The following is a 20909-nucleotide window of genomic DNA, read 5'->3' as shown; positions in this document are numbered from 1 at the left end:
ACAATATATGCAAATACTCCGAATCTATTTGGCAATGCTTCAGTCTCGGCCTAGCTTTCCTTCTGCTAGTGTTTTGTGTGCTTGTGTTAATTGTTTAAGTCCCTTGTCTCACCATTATTGCTTGTTCTTTCTCCTTGGTGTTTAGATTTTTGTTTTTTATCTGCTACTAGTGCTCAATGTAACTGCTGTCAAAATTCTAAAACTTTAGTATAAAATTTAACATCTGGACAAAAAAAACAACAACAATATATGCAAATATAAAGGTGTAAAATATGAAAATTAAAAGCATAGTCAAAGTAATATGATCAATATTAAGAGAATACTAGATTCTGACCTTCCATTTTGATATCACTCAAATTACCCTAAGGAGTGAATTTACTCTCTCAAATAAGAGGTTCAATTGTAGTACTTATGGATCGAATTCACAAGGAGCTAGAGAACCTAATAAATCTAATTGGATTTGTTAAGTAAGGTGGCTTAATGATTTAAATGTAAAATTGTAGTTTGTTGAGCAAGTAATTGCTCGATTGATTGGTTGAGGTTTTGGTGCTTAAAAAGAAAATAGCTAGACTTAAGACTTTTATTCAGGAAACTTGGAATTATAATCTTACAGATGCCTAATGAGTTGCATGCATGATAAAATAGAGCTCAACACTTATAAACGAACCAGGCTTTCGTTTTCTAGGTTCGTCTATTGACAAGTGTCGATCGATGATTCTAAATGAATATCGATCGATACACTATTCGCAACATCGATCGATTATTATATTTGAATATCGATCGATACTATTGGTCAATCGTTAATGCACAGGTTGAATGTGCTCACTAAACTCACTAGATCAGCTCTCGCCTTACTCTAGCAAGGATCATAGCTCAATTAGAATGGTTTCAGGGTGAGATTGAAGCTATCGCTTATATCTAACAATCCTAGGGAAAGTTCTAGGTATGTAATCTAGAAACAGACATTAATGAACAATCCTAAAGATGATTATCACAACTCAGCAATCTATAGTTGGGGCTAATCTCTCATAACCTATTTAAACCCTAAACTCTAACAATGGAACTACTCAGACATGGCCAAGAAATTCATAACAGCAATAACGTAAGAAAACTTCATTACAATAGTAAATAAATATCAATAGAGTTCCAAAAAAAATCAAAGGCTCTTCTGCCAAATTATGGACGTCTGTCGACCTATGTTGGGACGTCAACGTCCATCGACGGTCGGTTAGGATGTCGATACTTTTGCTTAAAGCGTTTATCTATGCCACCAGCTGTGTCATAGAACTCCTTTATAACCTTCTATTGGTGCTCTGGAATGTTTTGTTGTTGCACGAAGAGGTTGTCTGTTCCATTAGCTGTCTAAAGGATGTCTGCAATATCCTCCCGAGATACGTAAAATAAAGTATAAAACACAAAACTTATTAAGAAGAAACATAACTATATATATGTGAATTCTATTAATTTAATAAAAACGTAAGAATATAAAAGTTTCATAAACTTATGAATATACTTTTATTCATAATATTCTTTTGATTATTATACGACTCGTGTAATGTTTATGGTTATTTTGCTTTGGAAAAGGTTTTGAAAATGATGAAGATGTGAAGAAAATAATATTTTGCGATTGATTCTGATTTGACAACATTTTTATAACCTCTTAGAAAGAAAACTATACAATTATAAATAATTAATAAAATATTTCTAAATTTTATATTTTATGAATTATTTCTCAGACATTTAAAAATCCGTATAAATAGTTTCATAAATCCTAATAAGTGGTTTTATGACTCAACAAAATAATTTGTTACCTATGAAGAAATAATCTATAAAATTAAAATATGATTTAAGAATTTTATAAAATAGTCCTATATATTAATTTAAAATTAAAAACCATCAATAAGTATTTAGAAAAATAATTTATTAAATTCTTATCATTTTAAATATTTTACAAACCTGTTAACCTTATCGATGGTTTTTAATTTTATAAAATATTTAGAAAAGTATTTTATAAGATTATTAAATCATTTTAATAATTTTAAATAATTTACAAACAAGTTAACCTTCATAAAGATTTTCTAAATTCATATAAATGATGAGAAATTCTTCCTTATATATGGTTTTATAAATCTTTATAACATTTTTGATAGATCTTTATATATTTATTTGTAGACTCTTATTAATGATATAATAATCATTATTGATGATTTGACACCTTAAAAATGATTCTTGAATATTTATATAATTATAAACTATTATGTATATTTTATAAACCATTAGAAATGAATCAATAAAAATGACTTTAATTTTTCTTAAAGAAATATATATTAACCATCACAGATGATTTTAAACTAATGCAAATAATTTATAAACTCGCTAGTTGATACATTAATAGTTATTATAATATCTTTTATTAGGATTATATGTTTAATATATGTATTATGACTTATATAGAAAATAAAGCTTTTTACAACTGTTTATAGTAGAAAATAAAGCTAGTATATTATTTTTATTAACTACTTTTAACAACGTAATTCATACTCCCTCTGTTTCAAAAAGTTACATATTCTAGAAAAAAATTGTTTCAAAAAGATGTATTTTCAATGCATTTTTTTGCCAATTAATGATGAAAAATTGTGAATTTCAAGAACATTAATTGCATTTCTTGAAGTTTTGACTGGTTTAGAAATATAAGAAATATAAAATTACAAAAAACTATGCATTAATAACTATGTTTTATTATGTTTTATTAATAAGGGTGAAAATCCTAAAACATGTATTATTGTGAAACGGAGAGAGTATAATTTATAAATAGACTATTAGTGCAAAAAAAGAAATGATGGAGTATTAAATAGAATTTTCATAATTGCTACCATTAAATAAATAAATGATTATGCATAAGAATATATATAAATAGTTTAAAAACTAACATTAATTGGTTCTCGGATTACCTTTTTTAGATTTGATTAAAATAAATAAAAATAAAAAATCATTGACCAATGAAATTATAAAAAAATTTCTCAAATTATCTGTATGAGTGGCACGTCAGCAGAAAGTTAGTAAAGTGACTTCTCAACTAATATATAGTAGGATATATCAAGTATATTCTATATTCATAAATTGGGATCACCAAAGATTGGTGTATATCCATTAACAAAAATAAAAATTGGTATATATCACAGTCGCTTAAATAAAGGGGCTTTTTTGCCGGTGTCCTATATATCACAGTCACAGTCGCTTAAATATAGAGAAAAAGGTCACATATACGTGAGTTTCGTAATCCTAATAACCTGTTAACCAAAAGCATGCCTCTCTGCAATGACTCCTCCCGCAACCTTGCCGTGGCCGTTGCTCTCTTTTTTGCCGGTGTCCTATATTTCAGCTTCTCCACACATTCGATTTCCGATCATATCTCCGATCTCTTACACAATACCAACACTCCTCAGCAAGTGGTACGTTTATTAATTACAATATATTGAAGTCTAGGGTAACTATAGAGATGATGAAAGTCATTATACTGGTATTGAAGTGGTTACAGAAAACTATAGAGTTTCCACAGGACGAGCTTGAGGCAGTATTGGAGAGTGCGGCTGCAGGAAACAACAATACGGTGATAATAGCGCTTGTGAACAGAGCGTACGTGGAGGAGGCTGGAGAAGGGAGGACGATGCTAGATCTGTTCCTGGAGAGTTTCTGGGAAGGAGAAGGGACTTTGCCGCTTCTAGACCATCTGGTGCTGGTGGCAACAGATCATACGGCCTATGATCGCTGCCGCTTCAAGAGGCTCCATTGCTACAAGATGGATATTAAAGGTGTTGACTTGGAGGGGGAGAAAGTGTACATGTCAGCTGATTTCATTGAGATGATGTGGCGGAGGACTCACTTTCTCCTCGATGTCCTCAGCCGCGGCTACCATATTCTTTTCACGGTTAAGTTTCTAGACGTTTTCGGCCCTGCTCAAAATCAAAATTCTATGAGAGGTGCCAGTACTCTTTGCTAGGGTTTTGGAACTATATATTTTGAATGATTTTATTTTTCATTAGTCAGGACACGGACGTGTTGTGGCTAAGGACCCCCTTCTCCCGGCTAAGCAACAACGGGAGCTTGGATATGCAGATAAGCGTTGACCAAAACAACGTGGAAGCTGGACACGCCATCAACACTGGATTCTTCCACGTCCGGTCCAACAACAAGACTTTCTCCCTCTTCAATAAATGGTACGATATGAGGCTCAATTCGCCGGGCATGAAGGAACAAGACGTCCTCCAGAAGCTCCTCGACACGGGTTTCTTCAATCAGCTCGGTCTCAACGTTAACTTCCTCAACACCACTGAATTCAGCGGCTTCTGCCAAGACAGCACTGACATGGGCGTCGTCACCACTGTACATGCCAACTGCTGCCGCCACATTCCCGCAAAGATCTTTGATCTCACTCTTGTTCTCAGCGACTGGAAAAGCTACAAGACCTCCCATGTCAACAACAAGTGGAGCCCTCATCATAAATGTGGGGGTTCATGGAAAGACAACGACTATGTCCCCAAGCCATGATCCTCTGGTAATGCTAATGAGATTGCCATATATCTTACATACTAACATAATTAATTTAGAGTTTTATTATACTCATAAGCCTCTCAAGATCGCAAGTTCATGGATATTGGTGATATAGTGTAGATACCCTTATTCACTTTTTTTTTTATATACCAGTGTTATTTTCAGAAGTGCCATGTTTACAAAGCATCAACCATATTTAAGATTTAGAAAACTTGGTTATGAAGAATTTACCTTATCATATTCGCTGGTTCGTTTTAAGCACCTAACGGCTAAAGCTTTGCCATATAACCCACAAATATGGTGAATAAATTCTTATCGCCACTGAAGTTGCACTTTTTTTATCACGAAATACAAAGATAAATGTAAGTACGAATTCCCCAATGGCGAGTTGCTGATATCAATCAAGTAGGGCACAGACATGTTGACATAGGAGAAAACACAGTTCCTTGTTCAAGCATGTTTGACAAGGAAATCTGCATGGCTGTTATTGGATCTAGGGTGGTAGACTACCTTGACTACCTTTGACAAGGGAGTTGCACTTTAAAAAAAAAAGATAAATTAAGAGCTTTGACAAAACAAAAAAAAAGACAAATTAAGAGCTTTGACAAAAAAAAAAGACAAATTAAGTGCTTATGAATAAACATTTCTAGTTAAAAATCTCTGAAGTGTAGAGAAGTGAGAAGAAAAAACGTTTGATTTGTTTATCGACAATGGAAATTCCAACTCAGGACAAAATTTATCAATAATATAAAACATAGTAACATGATATTAATGTCTAGAAAAGAGGAAGACCACTGTCAATTTCTTGACTTTAGTTAATGTGAAAAAGAGATGACGCGGTGTTCTAAGACTTTGGCTCCGAATGTTTAGTGCGGTCCCGGCGGGACAAAGTATGAAACGCCATTTAGTTACTATTCGAACAAACTTTAGGTTTCGAATGGTGACCATCGTCCCGCTTCGCCCTTCAGTTAAGAGCATCTCCAAAAAGGAACTCTATTATAAAGTTTCTAAAACTCTATATTTGAAATTTCAATGTATTCTTCTCCAAAAGTAAAACTTTAAACCTAAATTCAAAATTATTTATATTTTACACTATAATCCTTCTATTTGTCATAGTTGATGTAAATTCATAAAACTTCTATAAATAACTAGTACATATATATAAATATTACAAAAATATTAATTAAAAAAATCTTACACTAAAATATAAAATTATAAATAAAAGTACATAATTAAATATTAAACTGCAAGCAAATATTACATTATTCCATAAAATTATTTTCGTAATGCTCCCATATATGATCAACTAGTGCATTTCTTATACCCGATGATAGTTTGATATCATCAAACGAAAAAATCCTTGATCTTTTAAACGAAAGTACAACAAGTAGGGAAAAAAGTCATGAGATGATTGAATTACGACTGCAAAATGAAACAAAAAAAATTAGATTTTAAAGAAGTAAAAGAGGAAAATAAAATATTTCTAAAAAACTTAGCTTCTATCGATGATGTTAATATTCGTGAATACATTCGATCTGAACAAGAAAGAATCGTACGAAAAGGGCGTCAAGAGCAACAACAACAATCATCTTCGGTTACACAAAATTTGTTTGAGCAATATTTTGGAGATTTGGGAGGTTTTGGAGCAAATTTACCAGACTATTAGTGTTGTTATAATATTTAAATTTGAGTAATAATTATGTCTTCATATGTCTTTTTAATAAGTTTTTATTATGGTTTTTTGTAATATTCCTATTGTTTAATTCTAGTTTTAAAATATTTTAAATCTTGTTTTAAAATTTTAATTTAATTTCATGTGTAAAACTTAAATTTATAAAACAAATTTAAAATATTTATGAGATATAAAAGTTTTAAGGATTAAAACAATAAACGAAAAAATATTTAAGAATTATAAATATGATCTATAATTGTAAGGACCAAAATGCAAATAAAAAGATGAAACTTCAAATTTGAAGTTTTGAAAAGTGAAACTCTATATTTGAAGTTTCACTATTCAAAACTTCAAATTTGAAGTTTTGAAGTTTCTTTTTGGAAAGCAAAAAACTCTATATTTGGAGTTATAGAGTTTCTTTTGGAGATGCTCTAACAATAACAAAAATCTCTACATATACTATATATCTATATATTTTTATAACTGTTAGAACCGTACTGCAGTTGAACCACTTGTCCCGTACCGTTCAAACCGTAGTCACCATTGTAGTTTTAATTAATTAAAAAATATAAATACAAACGCACACAGCTTTTTCATAAATCGCACCCAAAAATAAGAAGAAGAAAAAAAAGTGTGGTTACATCACTGTACAATTGTTTACTTATTTTATTTTTATTTTATTTCATGTAAAATGTGTAGTATTCTTTTTATATGTTTATTTGTTTTATTATACTATCCTATTTCTAAAGGAAAACAGTATAATTTTTCAAAATACATAAATGGTAATGTATATATTTTCTATTAGTTACATACTTTTTTACTATTAATGTTTTATAAAAATTTATTAAATACTTATTATAATATGATTGACTTATAAAATGAACCTAATTTATGATATTTTTTTATTCTTTTTACTTGCCTCACATTATAATATGTATATAATTTAAAGGACAATAATTCTTTTAATATACTCCCTCCGTTTCAAAATAGATGATGTTTTAGATGTTTGAAAATACTTGATGTTTTGATATTTTATATTAGTTTAGCTTTATTGAAAATTGTGTGACCAATGATGTTTTATAGTTTTTTTTTCATGATTGGTTGAATTTGTTTTAGTTTATATTTTAAATGCTATTTTTTTGGTAAAAGTGTATTTCTTAATTCTTGTGCATTGAACCAAAACATCAACTATTTTGAAACATATAGAGTACTACATTCTTTCTTTAAAGATAGATATTTTATTGTTTTCACATATATTAAAAAACACATTAAACCACTATCATAAATATACTATTTCTACAATTGTTTTTTAATTTTCAAGATAATTAGTGATTAATAACATATTAAATTTCATATTTGATATATATAATACTTTTTAAACTAATATATATGTATATATATATAAAATAATATTAGTTTTAATGATTTTTCAGTTTATAAAATATAAATATATTATGCATCCCACAGTATTCATTAAACATGTCATTACTCACATTTTGTTTTAAACTGCTTCTTTTAAACGAATTGCACTTATTTTGCAGTATGCGTTTTTCTAACACAAACCGCACTTAAATCGCATCACACTAACCAATCCGCTTATCCCGTCCTGGTCAATCCGTTATCGAAGGGAAAGAGATCACATTTTACCAACGATTACATCTGATGTGTAAAAATAAAATAATTTTATTGGTTTTCTCAGTTTTTCATTAATTGATGTGACATGATCATATAACTTTAAAAACTGATGCGTCAAGGTTGGAAAGACTCCTAGTGTTATTAGATCAAGATTATTGGTTAGAAACCATGACGGTTTCTAAAAGAAAAAAAATTGATATTATATATGTTTACTTATACTTAACATTTTAGAAAACCAATTGAAATGTTGATGGACTGAATATGTCTCTTGGAGGTTTTAACCTGATTGTTAAAAGTTTTGCGGTAAGAACTTTTCTCTATTCTCTTTTCTATTTTAATTAATTTTCTTTTTAAATGATCATAATTCTCCCTTTATACTGTCAATGGAACTACTCTTATATTGTTGATTTAGAGAGATCTAAACTATTCTCTAAACTATAACAATGCTCTAAAATTTTACAATTCTAGGAAAATAGGCTCAAAAAATTCTTTTTATATAAATAATTGGTAAGGATATATTATGTTATGGTAAATTTAGTGTTAACTAAACATCTATAATCTATTGTATCTACAAAACATACGATTGCTACCTATAGCATTAAATTACACGACCACACATTTAGACAATATTGATGTATATCTAACTGCAGAAACATGCAATTAAAAATGTTGATGAATCTCTAAAAACACATGTTATATAACTAACACAATAATCATACTTTTTGTTGCTGACAATAGATCGAACACTGTTTCCATTTACGTATTTTTTTGTGTTTTCTATGAAAAAAATTGTAAACTTGAGGAAAATTAATTGACTTTATTGAATTACTATTGGTTAAAAGTTATTGAAAACTAAAAATTAAAGAAAACAATACATTTATTATGATAATCTAATGTGTTTTTTTAATATGTGTGAAAATAGTAAAAAGTCTATCTTTGTGAAACGGATGAAGTATAAGATAAGCATAATTATGATATTCTAGATAGATATTGTTAATATATATTTTATTAATTAAATGTTCTAAATATCATGATAACTATATATTAGATATATTAAAAAAATATAAGTATATATACCGGTAGAATAAGCTAATATTTATTAATTATCATAAATATCATGATAAATATATATATTAACATAAAATTTTAAATAATAATAATTAATTAAAATAATGATTTATCCTAGAAAAGATGACAAATAAAAATTCACTAAAATTATGAAAAAAATGACAAGTAAGCAAATTCACTCTAATATATTAAAAAAAGATATAAGTATATATATCGGTAGAATAAGTTAATATTTATTAATTATCATAAATATCATGATAAATATATATTAACATAAAATTTTAAATAATAATAATTAATTAAACTAATTATTTATCCTATAAAATATTTCAAATAAGAAAATTCACTAATATTATGGAAAATATGATAAGTAAAATAATAATTTATCATTGAAAAGATGATAAATAAAACAAAATACTAAAATTATGGAAAAAAATGACAAGTAAACAAATTCATTTCTCAAATAATAATATAGATAAGTGTATTTAGTTTATATGATGTTATTTTATGTGTGTTGTTTGATGTTTTATATATGAGGGTTATATATACGGTTACACCAAATGCAGATACAACGTTTTAATGCCAAAACGCAAACCATTAAGGGCATGACTGGTTTTCCCGCTACGACTCGCAAACGCAGTTTTTGCGGTTGGTAGCGGTTGACAGCGTTTCGAAACAATCATACAAACCGCTACAAATCGGTCTAAACCACTCTGAACTTCTTAAAATCAAAAGCTGGTTCCAACTAGCGTTTGCGGTTGCGGGTGAAAAAATAAATATAAAATATTTTCAAAAATATTTAAAAATGGAAATAAAATATTAATTAAAATTCACAAACAGTATCAGCTAATATGAAACGAAATAAAATATTTTTTAAAAAATTAATATAAATCTTCAAAACAAACTTTATTAAAACTATAACTTTCAACTAAATTAATTTTTTTATAAATAAAAATAATATTTTATTAATCATATTATATTGATAATTATTATACTTTATTACAATAGTATGTTTTATGTATTTTTATAATGTTATAATATGTTAATATGGGTAATTTATTATTAAACTGCTGCAATATCTTATAATCAACCAGTCACAAATATTCCGCAAACGCAACAATCTTCAAACGTTGTACCAGTCATACAAAACGTTTAACAACGTTTGGAACCGCAACTACCCACACCCGCAAACTTTCACATCCGCAATCGTAACCGTTGCGTTTAAACCAGTCAGGGCCTGAAGCATTTTTGGTGGAGAGAAGATAAAATAAGAACCAAACAAACATGCACAGAAAAGAAAGAGACAAAGACACGGGAAGAGAGAGCGAAAGGATTCGGTCCCTTTTTCTCCCCTCTCTCTCTTGCTCTCATCTTCTTCTTGTGAAATTAAACTCAAAACTTAAGTCTCAAAGAAGAAAGAAGAAAGAAGAAGAACATCTTCAAAGTTTCAGTCTCAGGTGGTTCACACAGTTAATGCCGACTCTTACTTCTTTTCGCCGTTACGCGTAATGGTCAATCTACATTCCAATTCCGTAAGTTCCCAGAAACCCCCTTCTCTGTTAAATGCGTTTCCGTTCTTAACAAAATTGAATTTCGAATACATTGTCCTGTCTTTGTGAACCGCTTTTGAATTTCTCGAATTGTTAGTGCATTCTCGCTGCCCGAATAGTTGTAAAATCTTATAGTCTTTCTTTACTTTCCTTAAAGCTATGTTTTTCTTACAGATCTGGAACACTAAACCCTAGAACAGACCTATAAATGTTTTTTTTTTCTGAATTGACCGTTCAAAATGGGTCAGTTTTGATTTATAATAACTTCCACAAATACTTCCGTTTTGGTAAAATAAGTTTCACTAATTAATGCTACCACTTTTCAAATCTGGAGAATGAATGTAGAGTTTCAAAACTTTGTTTGTAGATTTTAATAAATCTTAGAGACTCTTACATCAATCTGATTGAGGTGAATGCTGTTTAATTTAGGTTCAATTGGAGTCTTTTACTCCGTTTTTATTTTGTCAGACTAAAAATTAGTAGGAATGAGTTGTTGAAGCTTTGACTTGTCTCCTAAGCTCTTTACTAATCTATCTGTATCATCATCTTCTGTCCATTCTCCTTTTATTTAATACAAAACCCACCTACATCTTTTGGTCTTCATGATTGCTCCTAACATGGTAGCAACTTTGTGTATAATAAGAACTTATATTATAAACACTAATCCTTGCCAACATTTTTCTTTTTGATCTATGTATATTTTGGAAAGTAACATAGAGAGCTTAGATTCTTTAGTGTTCAGAAAACAGATATTCAGGTGACCAGTCTTTTTCATATCAAGATGAAAAATGTGACCAATCTTGTTTATTTAAATATGCATGATCTATCATATTTATATTCTCAAGTCTTGTTTAAATGATTGAAGCCGGCTAAGAGGGATCGGTGTTGACTTTTAAATGAGCTGTTGTTGTTGTGTGTTTCAACCAACTAGGAAAAATTATAAAAAAAGTTCTTTTTTTTCTCAATTTCTGTCTCTTACGTTTTATAAAACATTAATGTGGCACAGAGATCTTTGCTTGTGCACCTTTCAAATTATGTTATTGATTGGTACTTACATACAGGATAACCTCTACTGAGGCTTCCAATGTTGAAGGGAGAGGCAGAGCCTAAGCAGAGGAAAGGTAAAGTCTTTTTGTTTGAAATGTATCTGATTAATGTGAATTATGTTCTACTTCTTCTTCATAGCGAGTCTAATATTTGAACTTTGGATGATCAGGTTGGTCAAACTCGCTACTAGAGTTTCGGTCAGGGTTTGGTGAAAAGATGAAACTCGTGTCAAAGAAACGTTGGAAATCTCTTGCACCTCTCAATCTGAAAAGCAAATCAGTAGCCCGGTTTTGCTTCTTTTCGAAGTTGAAGTCAAGCAACCACGGTCCAGACAGAACACCGGTCTATCTCAATGTTTACGACTTGACTCCTATTAACGGATATATCTATTGGGCAGGCCTCGGTATCTTTCACTCTGGTGTAGAAGGTAAGCTTTAGGGCCTTGTGTTGTTTCTTCTTGATAGTTACTGCTAGCTAACTCTGAACGTTTGGATGCACAGTTCACGGAGTAGAATATGCTTTTGGTGCACATGACTACGCAACCAGTGGTGTTTTCGAGGTCGAACCACGGCAGTGCCCGGGCTTCAAATTCAAGAAGTCGATATTCATTGGAACCACAAACTTAAACCCAGCACAAGTGAGAGAGTTCATGGAAGACACGGCTTGCAGTTACTACGGGAATATGTATCACTTGATTGCTAAGAACTGCAACCATTTCTGCCACGACGTTTGCTACAAGCTTACCGGCAAAAAGATCCCAAAATGGGTGAACCGCCTCGCGCAAATAGGTAAAACAGAGGTTCACTGCATTTCCAAATCGTCAACGACTTGTGACACATGATTGAACTGAACTACAAGTTCTGCTTTTTGATGTAGGTTCTGTGTGTAGCTGCATACTTCCCGAGTCACTCAAGATCACAGCTATTAGTCACGATGATCCAGACGGGCAAATCTCAGAGGAAGAAAGCGAAAAGCGAAGTCTCACAACGAGCTCATTCAGCTGCTTGTCTTCCATCTCCATGAGACAAAAACAGCTTTCAACATCCTCCTTACTGATACAATCACCCCTCAGAGGCTGCTTACCTCCATGGCAACTCAAACGATCAAAATCTGACACCAGTTCCTTGAAAGGAAGGTAGACATTCCGACCCGACATTTCTCTTCTCCGTCTTTGTAAGAGAGTTAGAAAAAAAAAACCAGGTTTCCTTTTAACAAGCTTTAACAAGCCATTTGTCTTTCCTCTTTTGTTTGTATTTTTATTCAAAATTTCGTAAAACCTTTATTTAGCGGTAGATGATGATCATTCATCAACAAGAGACCCAGTTCTTATGAGTACTGATAATAGCTGAAAACAAACCTGCCGACGCAATCACACTAGGAGCTGATAACACTCCCACCTTACCATCCCTAACATCCGCAACCGCCATTAACCCGTCAGCAAGATCTTGAAGAACCGATAAAACCTTCATCGTCTTCTTCTCCTTGAGCTTCCTCATCTTCTCCTCTTCGCCTCCACAAGCTATCCCTCTCGTTACAGAGATCTCGATCGTGGAAGCAACGCAAGCCTCCTCTTTCTTAATCTCCCTCAGATCCCTAACTTTCAACGAAACGCTCCCAACGTATCCCACAAGCTCCGCCCACGCGCTCATCTTCTGCAGCCACTTCGCGTCGATGAGCCCCGATTTGGATAGCCAGACGAACTGCTCGACGAAGTAGTAGACTCCTTCGCCTCCGTAGGCGAGTATCGGCAGCAGCGCGAGGCCGCGGTTCGAGTCGCGCCACCGCGAGGCTCTGAGGGAGTTGATGTCTTGTACGAATTTGCCGAGACGGAAGGCTTTGCGGCTGACTCCGACGCTTGATTCGAAGGATTTGAGACGGGGAGTTAAAGGATTGGTTTGTGGGATGAGGGATGAGGCGAGGATGATCTTGGTTGTGTAGCGGGAGATCTTCAGGAGCTTGTCTACGCCATCTCTTTTGGCGAGGTATGTTTCGAGGTGGTTTAGGATGTCTCTTGGTTTCGGATTTGCCATTTTCTCTGGAGGTTTTGGTGAATTTTCGATTAGGCACGCAAGGAAGAAGGGGAGGTGAGGACAACATAGGCTGGGCAATTGAATTTGTGTTTTTTTTGAAAAGTACCCAAAACTTCCCAAGTTAACTTAATCCGTTAATCATTTTTCCCTTAATACAAGTAATTTCTATAGTTAATTATCAGTAGTTTGGATGGTTTAAATAATTTTGAATATTTCTTTAAAAAATATTTGTCGGATTTTGGGTATTAGATAAAAACTTATCCAAACTGTATTCGAAAAATCGAGAAAGCGATTTGAACATTTAATATTCTCGAACAACACGTGTAAGAACATAATTGTAGAAAACAATTTAAAAAAATTCAAGATGTACGTAATAAAAGTGAATATACAGCTATATACGTATATATATAGGTATATATCAAATACAAAAAATGGCCATAAATTTGACAATAAATTTATGACGACGAATTAACAACATTTTTTTGCCGTTTACTCAGTTAATCAACAAATGTTAAATATTGATGATTGGTTGGATTGTAATTTTAAAATATGGCTCTATTCGTATACGTCTAACGTGACATGCGACTAAGATTACGTTTGTTTATGTGTTACGCGATTTGTAACTTGGGATTAAACTTGTAATCTGCACTAAAATTATGTTTGTTTACGTGTCGTGCGATCTACGATTTGCGATTTGTCGCGCCATCAGAATTTTCTTAATTTTTAGTTGCTGTTATTTTTCGGGCGATTCAAATCGATATGCGACTGATCGCGCGATCAGTCACACGACATCAAAACAAACAACAACCTACGACTTGTGACCAATCGCAGGTTGCAGGTTGCGCGATAATTAACGAACATGGCCTATGTGCTGTAAAATTTAGTCTATAATTTTTTTTGTTGTAAATGTATCGGCTTTACCTGTAAAAATTAAATTAAAAAAAAAGTAAACTTACTAGGAATATAACAACCATAAATTTTTCCTACATAAAAAAATACTGCTTTAGTAAATAATTAGTTTACAGTTATTTTCTATATTTTTGATGTAGCTTTAAAAATTGTTTTAAAGCATTATTGATACTTTTAAGGCTGTAAATAAAAGTTAAATCAAAGAAACAAAAGTCAGTTATCCTCTCTCTATATATTAATCTAATCGTGGAACATTACAACATATTTTCGTAACAACGTGTCATCACTAAGATGATTATTAGAATTCTTAGAAAACTAAATTGGTCCATAAAAACATATATTATATTTTTTTATTAAACTAACTATTAAATTGATTAGTATTGTATCAAAGAATAATTTCAATTATTTTCTTAAATAAAAGCGACGAAATTACATAATATGATTAACATCTATATATGAAAATTAATGATTATGAATAATCATATTTGATAAAAAAATTTGTATCCTCTCTTTTTGTTTAATTTTGTATTATGAAAATAAATTAAACAATCACATTAAGAATAAAAAAATTAGATTTTTTATATGTTATATTTTGAATTTTTTAAAACAACTATAAATTACTAAAAATGATAAAATTCCCACATTGAAAATTTTGTGGTCCGTTTTAACTTTTTCTGTTTAAGCAAGATACAAATAATCATAAATCGTATGAATATGAAGTCTCATTAATAATAAATATATATATATATATATATATATATATATTAATATTATTTAAATTAAATTATATATAAATAAAAATATAAAAATATATTGATTTCAAAATTTCCATTGAAAATTTATTGAGATCTTAATATTTTAATTTTTAAATTTGTATTGAAAAAATTCACATTATAAATTTTGTGATTAAAGGTTTAAATTTTGTTAGAGAAAATATAAAAATGTTAATAGAATCATATGAGTAGGAAGTGTCAGTAATAAATATCTAAACTATTAAAACAGGAGTACAAATTAGTAATAGCCCTGACTTTTCCTAAAGAATTACCATCCTATGCCATTGAAAATAACTTTAAAATAAACTTCATAAGATATTCCTTAAAAATCGCCAATCAATTAATTATGCATTTAGTAATTTGTTTCCATATTCTGCGCCACATATTTCAACAATACCTAATATATTGATTATCATATATTTTCAAATATTCGATTTAGTTTAAAAATTGAAGGCAGAGGATATTTTCACTCAATAATTCATTGGCTTGGGAAGACAAACCCTATGACATCGATCAAGGATGTTGATTCTCACTGCAAGAGTCCTATCAGCAAAGGCCTTGTATGTGTGGCTGATATCAAGTTCCCTCTGCCGTACATGCCAAAATCTTTCTCTCATATGCTCTGGATTATCTCCCACACAACCTAAACAAGACCATGCCTGAATTTGCTAGAGTTGCTTCAGATGGTGTAGTTCTTTTTGCAGGTATCTATCTTAAAACTTTGAGAGTAATAAAAAAATTCATTCAAGTTTTTGATTTGTAACTTTTGAGCTTGGACTGTTTCTAGGTCTCCTGGTCAAGCAAAAGAGTAAAGTTGCTGAATTTTCTAAATTCGGGCGTCCAGTAAGTTTACTACACCATGTTCTCGATTAATTTATAAGTGGCATTAGCATAGTAGACTTAGTAGTTGATGTAGCGTACATCCTTATCTTCTTAGGCTTTGGTTTTCTAGTTTCCTTTTTGTTATAGATAAACATTAGAGTTGGGATAAGGAATAAGGCTTTAGGATAGAAGGTTAGATCCTAATCCTACAAGGACTTAGGTCTTTCTCATTATTATATATAGTGATCTCTTGATTTGTAAGAGACACAACTTTTGAAATATTGATTAATAAACTTAGAGCTTTGCATTATCAAACTCTTGAATCCTTACTACCGGGCATTCTGTGAGAATTCAACGGCATTAAGAAGGCTTAGTTAACGGGTATTCTCAGAACTCAGCGTTATCTTCGCACTATCGGTTACTAACAGATACTTCCGCTCCATCAGTAGTTTATGTAGCTAGCCGTTTGTATTGAACACATGATTAAAAGGACAGTTATTACTTTTTCTTACTGCAGACTAAAATGTGTAGCACATCATGGTGGGACCGATTCTATAACCAGACAAGCTTAGAAGGAAGACGCACCAAGCAAGAAGTTTGAACAAGCCTGCCAAGTCTTTCACCTCAAGCAAGCCATTGCATTAGTCAGCCACCACTAATCCAAACTAAAGCATATTCACACGTAAGGAATTAAATAGATAATTGTTATTCTCCTTTGTATTTTGCAACAAAGTCTTTGTCCATGTATCTATGAACACCATTTTTCATATTGAATTTAAATCATTAGCATCACCAGTAATTACCCCCATGAGGCCATGAACACTTGCCATCTTTAAATCAATGGAACCTAAGGTTATTCCTTTCTCTGATCTCTCTACCCGTAACTGCATACATAAATTTGATCGCATTGTGACAATAAACCCAAAAGCCACCGCTAGCCTCTCGATGTGATGTCCACCACCAAAAAATTGAAATTTCCTCTGTCCTATAAGGTTATAACATCAAGGATATCTATATTATTAAAGTATCTATATTATCTATATTATTAAAGTTGAAGTACACATCGAGATTGTTTGACAATATGGATAGTAGTTAAAAAAATAGTATTGTTTGGAAACATGGATATCAGTAAATTAAGAAAAAAAGATAATGGGCTTATGCTACTTAAAAAATTGTAAGTCCATTACATTATATTAAAAAGTAATGGGTCTATGTTACTTGATATATATATTCAAATCAAAATAATAATTTAAAATTGATTTATATCAAAAATTCATTCAAAAATATACATATATTCAAAATTTGATTTTACTAACATATTTTCCAATAACTATTATAAAAATATTTTTAATATATATATAAACAAAATACAATACAAAACCCAATTTCAAACACCAACTTAAATTATGGTTTTTATATTTCATATTAAATTTTAAAATATAATATATGTGATTATTTATATGATTGTAAGTATAAAATATTATTAATTATAAGAAAACTTATTTGATGGTACGCATAAAATACGATTAGTTATATGATAACACATATTTTGTAACCTATAATGACACATATAGGATATATATATATATAATAGTGATTAAGGGTGGGCATTCGGGTTAGTTTTCTGGTTTGTTTTCGGGTCTTTTTGAGATTTCGTGTTCAGTTTAGATCTTTGAGGATTTGGTTCGGATTTGGTTCGGATTTGGATAATCAATTTAAGTAGGTTTGGTTTAATATTTGGATAGAGGATAAATAATTATTTAAGTATTTTTGGAGTTTTGAGTATATTTTAACTATTTAAGATATTTACGTTTGATTATTTGTATATATTTTCAAGCATTTAAGCAAAGTTAAAAGTAGCATATATATTCTGGGTGTTTTTATATATATTAAATCTAAAAATAATTAATATATATAAGTATATAAATCTATTTTGGATGCCCAAAATACTTCGGTTCGGATTAGATTTCAATTCTTCAAATACCAAAATTTTGAATAATTCAGATATTTAATCAATTTCGGTTCGGATTTAGTACTACTTATTCGGATTGGGATCGGTTCAATTTTTCGAATTCGAGTTTTTTGCCCAACCCTAAATAGTAACATAAAAATCAAATAGCATCATATTTTTTTTAGATAAATACACCCGCACGGACGTGCGGGTCAAAATCTAGTTTATATTAAAATGTACCATACATCTATGTCAATATCTCTAAAGTTTAATTATATACCATATAAAGTAAATAAAATGATTGTTTTGATTTCTTTACCAAAAACATGAATGTAAATAAACAAAAGATATTGGTTTTGATTTATGTGCTTATTATAATATATATACTTTATCTATACAAATTATTTTTAAATAGGTGGTTTCTAATATTTTATTTGATCTTGACAATCCCAAAAATACACTTCTTCAAATCAAAGTGATTTTTAATATTGGAATCACTATATATATTATTTCATTCAGAATAAATAATTAGTATTGATTTTTATTCCTAAAAATTATTTCTCTCTAATACCCTATCTTTTTAGGAATAAAAACCAAGTCATGATATTTCATTAAAAGCTTTTAATGAAATATCATGACATTATTTCTAAAAATCAAGTCATGATATTTCACTCAGATTAAATAATTTAGTCTTGATTAAATAATATTAGACGAATGAGAAAATCTCTCATTCATTCGTCTAATATTTATTTCTCCCTAATAAACTGTGTAATTATTAAAATTGTAAGAATGATAGATTGAAACTATTTATTATAATTTTCTGGTTTATCATTTAATAAATCAAACAATTCTTAGTTTATACATAACTTACATAAACTAGAATGGTAAAGTATTGTATATATTTTTTATCGATATAGTCTTAAGTAACTAAACCTCAAAAGCATATGTTAATGAAATAAGTAATTTGTTTTGTTGTTCTAGAATTGAATGATTTTTAGACTGAACTGGTGAATATATACTAGACATGCATTTATATTTCGAATTTGCACTTATATTATATAACAATTTGATATATTAGATTTGAACACTAACCTATGAATAGGGTTTGCCGGTGATTTTCTTCAAAAATTTGTTTTTTAGACCAATATTTGTATTCGTCATTTGGAGAAGGCGATCTAGGGTTTTATGGCTTCGCGGTGGTGGGATCCCGGCGATCTCGGTGTTGGCGGAGAGTTTTCTTCTAGGGTGGGCTTTGGCTTGGTGGGTTCGAAAGTCGTTTTGATTCTCCGATGGTTTGGATTGAAAAGGGATAAGGGAATAAGGGAGAGGTTCAGGAATCATGGGATTCTAGGAGATTTACTCGCGATTTTGATTCTCATCAAGAAGGTATCGCAGAGTAGGGAAGTTTCAGGAATATTCGTTTGGGTTTTTGGTTGTGAAGTATCGCAGAAGATTTTGTTTTGTCAATCTCTTCCCGGAATTGTGATGGTCAACTTTTTTCACAGATGCTACGCTCTTCCTTGGAGCTATTATATAAGGATTCTTGGGGTCTCTTATTGCAGCTTAACACCCGCTTCGATAATTATCAGTTATACTAAGTCTCAAGCTTTTGATCCCAGTTGTTGTACTATGAGGCAGAGCCTTCTGTTGGGGAATGTGGGGGTTTCAAACAACGGGGAGGGTACTAGGAAAAGACTGAAGATCTCGGTGCTTCATTTTGACAATTTTGCCTTAATCAAGACGTACTCAAAAACGTCGGTGGGTATTGGTGTTGGGTGTTTTTTATTTTTAATAAGCTTGTCAAGCATTTATTTTTCGTTTGTAGTAATGTTTATGGGTACGGATTTCTTTCTGTGTTGGTCTCTAATACTTTGTAATCATAATATGATGAAGTATTGGACTTTTTATGGTGGTTGGGATGATTGGTTCTGGGATTGGTCGGATATGCTACACTATTTTACTTTAAAATTTGCAACAGAGATATTTCTATGTATGTGGATGTGTGGTGATCTTAATGGATGTTTGGGTATCGTATGGTATTCCTCTCGTTTGGCGGAGATGGTATTGGTATTGAATGGTATGTTTCGAAAGATTATACTGTTGCTTTCTATGGATATGGATTGTGGTGGCTGGCGACATGGAATTGGTGTTCGGTTACGATCTCTCAAGTTGCGGCTTTTAGTTTGGAGTTGGGTTAATGAGATCTGTATGATATCAACATTCACTAGGGAGTATAATTTTTGGATTGTAATAATACGATTTGTTCTTCTTTTGTATGTGTGGAGCTGATACAAAAGGTGTGTACTGGTGAAAATGGAAATGGGGTTATAGCAAACATTTTGGTACAAGATGGTGGGTTTGTGGGCTCCGATGGGGTTGTGTATTATGGTGGTGGGATAATTGTTACGTTGGCTCAAGACCATTTAGTACTAGCTTCTGGACTGGAGAAAATGGAAATGGTGTTTTGGAATTTAATTTTTTTAAAATATTGGAGTATCTTCAAACTCCGTTTACTAGCTCTTGGGAGCATGATCAAATTTTAATTTATGCGGATTCTAAGTTGGAATTGTAGAGGAATGGGGAGTCATTGGACAATAAGTTATCTTCGGGAAATTTGGTATAAATATAGACCTGATTTTTTATTCTTATCAGAAACTAAACAAGATTTTGAATTTGTTCAAAAATTTCAATCACATGTTGGTTACGATCACTTGGTGACAGTGGATCCTAATGGACGTAGCGGGGGTTTAGCGCTTTTTTATAATAATGACTATCAGGTACAGATTCTCTATTCGAGTAATCGAATGATTGATGTAGAGGCGGTGGCATTGGGGAAAACAGTTTACCTTACATTTGTGTATGGAGAACCGGTACAAAAATTGAGGGAACAAGTATGGGAGA

General features: G+C 31.0%; 3 protein-coding genes and 1 long non-coding RNA gene across 6 annotated transcripts; 3 read left to right on the top strand and 1 right to left on the bottom strand.

Moving 5' to 3' along the window:
• Positions 1-3176: 3176 nt before the first annotated feature.
• On the top strand, positions 3177-5177 carry LOC106370476 (uncharacterized protein At1g28695-like). 3 transcript variants are annotated; one of them, XM_022690704.2, is made up of 3 exons: positions 3177-3452; positions 3530-3928; positions 4048-5177. In XM_022690704.2, the coding sequence occupies exons 1-3, from the start codon at positions 3306-3308 to the stop codon at positions 4546-4548; spliced, it is 1047 nt and encodes a 348-aa protein (XP_022546425.2). In that variant the 5' UTR covers positions 3177-3305; the 3' UTR covers positions 4549-5177. The 3 variants fall into 3 exon arrangements, with proteins under 3 accessions (XP_022546425.2, XP_022546426.2, XP_013665935.2); XM_022690705.2 differs by having other exon boundaries at positions 3179-3452; positions 3539-3928; XM_013810481.3 differs by having other exon boundaries at positions 3202-3452; positions 3560-3928.
• A 5008-nt stretch (positions 5178-10185) lies between these two features.
• Positions 10186-12815, top strand: LOC111198083 (deSI-like protein At4g17486). The gene is made up of 5 exons (XM_022689777.2): positions 10186-10458; positions 11538-11597; positions 11693-11950; positions 12024-12311; positions 12400-12815. The coding sequence occupies exons 2-5, from the start codon at positions 11561-11563 to the stop codon at positions 12660-12662; spliced, it is 846 nt and encodes a 281-aa protein (XP_022545498.2). The 5' UTR covers positions 10186-10458; positions 11538-11560; the 3' UTR covers positions 12663-12815.
• LOC111199683 (peroxisomal membrane protein 11A-like) lies at positions 12790-13553 on the bottom strand. The gene has a single exon (XM_022689778.2). It carries the CDS (start codon positions 13551-13553, stop codon positions 12831-12833), a length of 723 nt encoding a protein of 240 aa, XP_022545499.2. The 3' UTR covers positions 12790-12830.
• A 1909-nt stretch (positions 13554-15462) lies between these two features.
• On the top strand, positions 15463-16852 carry LOC125577003. The gene is made up of 3 exons (XR_007315324.1): positions 15463-15939; positions 16023-16078; positions 16575-16852. It is a non-coding gene; the product is annotated as an uncharacterized LOC125577003 (long non-coding RNA).
• The last annotated feature ends 4057 nt before the right edge of the window (positions 16853-20909 follow it).

This window comes from Brassica napus, chromosome A8 (assembly GCF_020379485.1).
Source record: "Brassica napus cultivar Da-Ae chromosome A8, Da-Ae, whole genome shotgun sequence".
Taxonomy (NCBI): domain Eukaryota; kingdom Viridiplantae; phylum Streptophyta; class Magnoliopsida; order Brassicales; family Brassicaceae; genus Brassica; species Brassica napus.
Note: the sequence above shows the minus strand (reverse complement) of the source record. Positions and strands in the feature narration are given on the sequence as shown.

Excerpts from the sequence above, each read along its gene's own strand:
- LOC111198083 (XM_022689777.2), top strand. The coding sequence starts at position 11,561 with ATGTTGAAGGGAGAGGCAGAGCCTAAGCAGAGGAAAG. Across the intron at positions 11,598-11,692 it reads AGAGCCTAAGCAGAGGAAAG|GTTGGTCAAACTCGCTACTA; the intron begins GTAAAGTCTTTT and ends TTGGATGATCAG. Across the intron at positions 11,951-12,023 it reads CTTTCACTCTGGTGTAGAAG|TTCACGGAGTAGAATATGCT; the intron begins GTAAGCTTTAGG and ends TTGGATGCACAG.
- LOC111199683 (XM_022689778.2), bottom strand. The coding sequence starts at position 13,553 with ATGGCAAATCCGAAACCAAGAGACATCCTAAACCACCTCGAAACATAC.
- LOC106370476 (XM_022690704.2), top strand. The coding sequence starts at position 3,306 with ATGCCTCTCTGCAATGACTCCTCCCGCAACCTTGCCGTGGCCGTTGCT. Across the intron at positions 3,453-3,529 it reads CCAACACTCCTCAGCAAGTG|TGGTTACAGAAAACTATAGA; the intron begins GTACGTTTATTA and ends CTGGTATTGAAG. Across the intron at positions 3,929-4,047 it reads GCTACCATATTCTTTTCACG|GACACGGACGTGTTGTGGCT; the intron begins GTTAAGTTTCTA and ends TTCATTAGTCAG.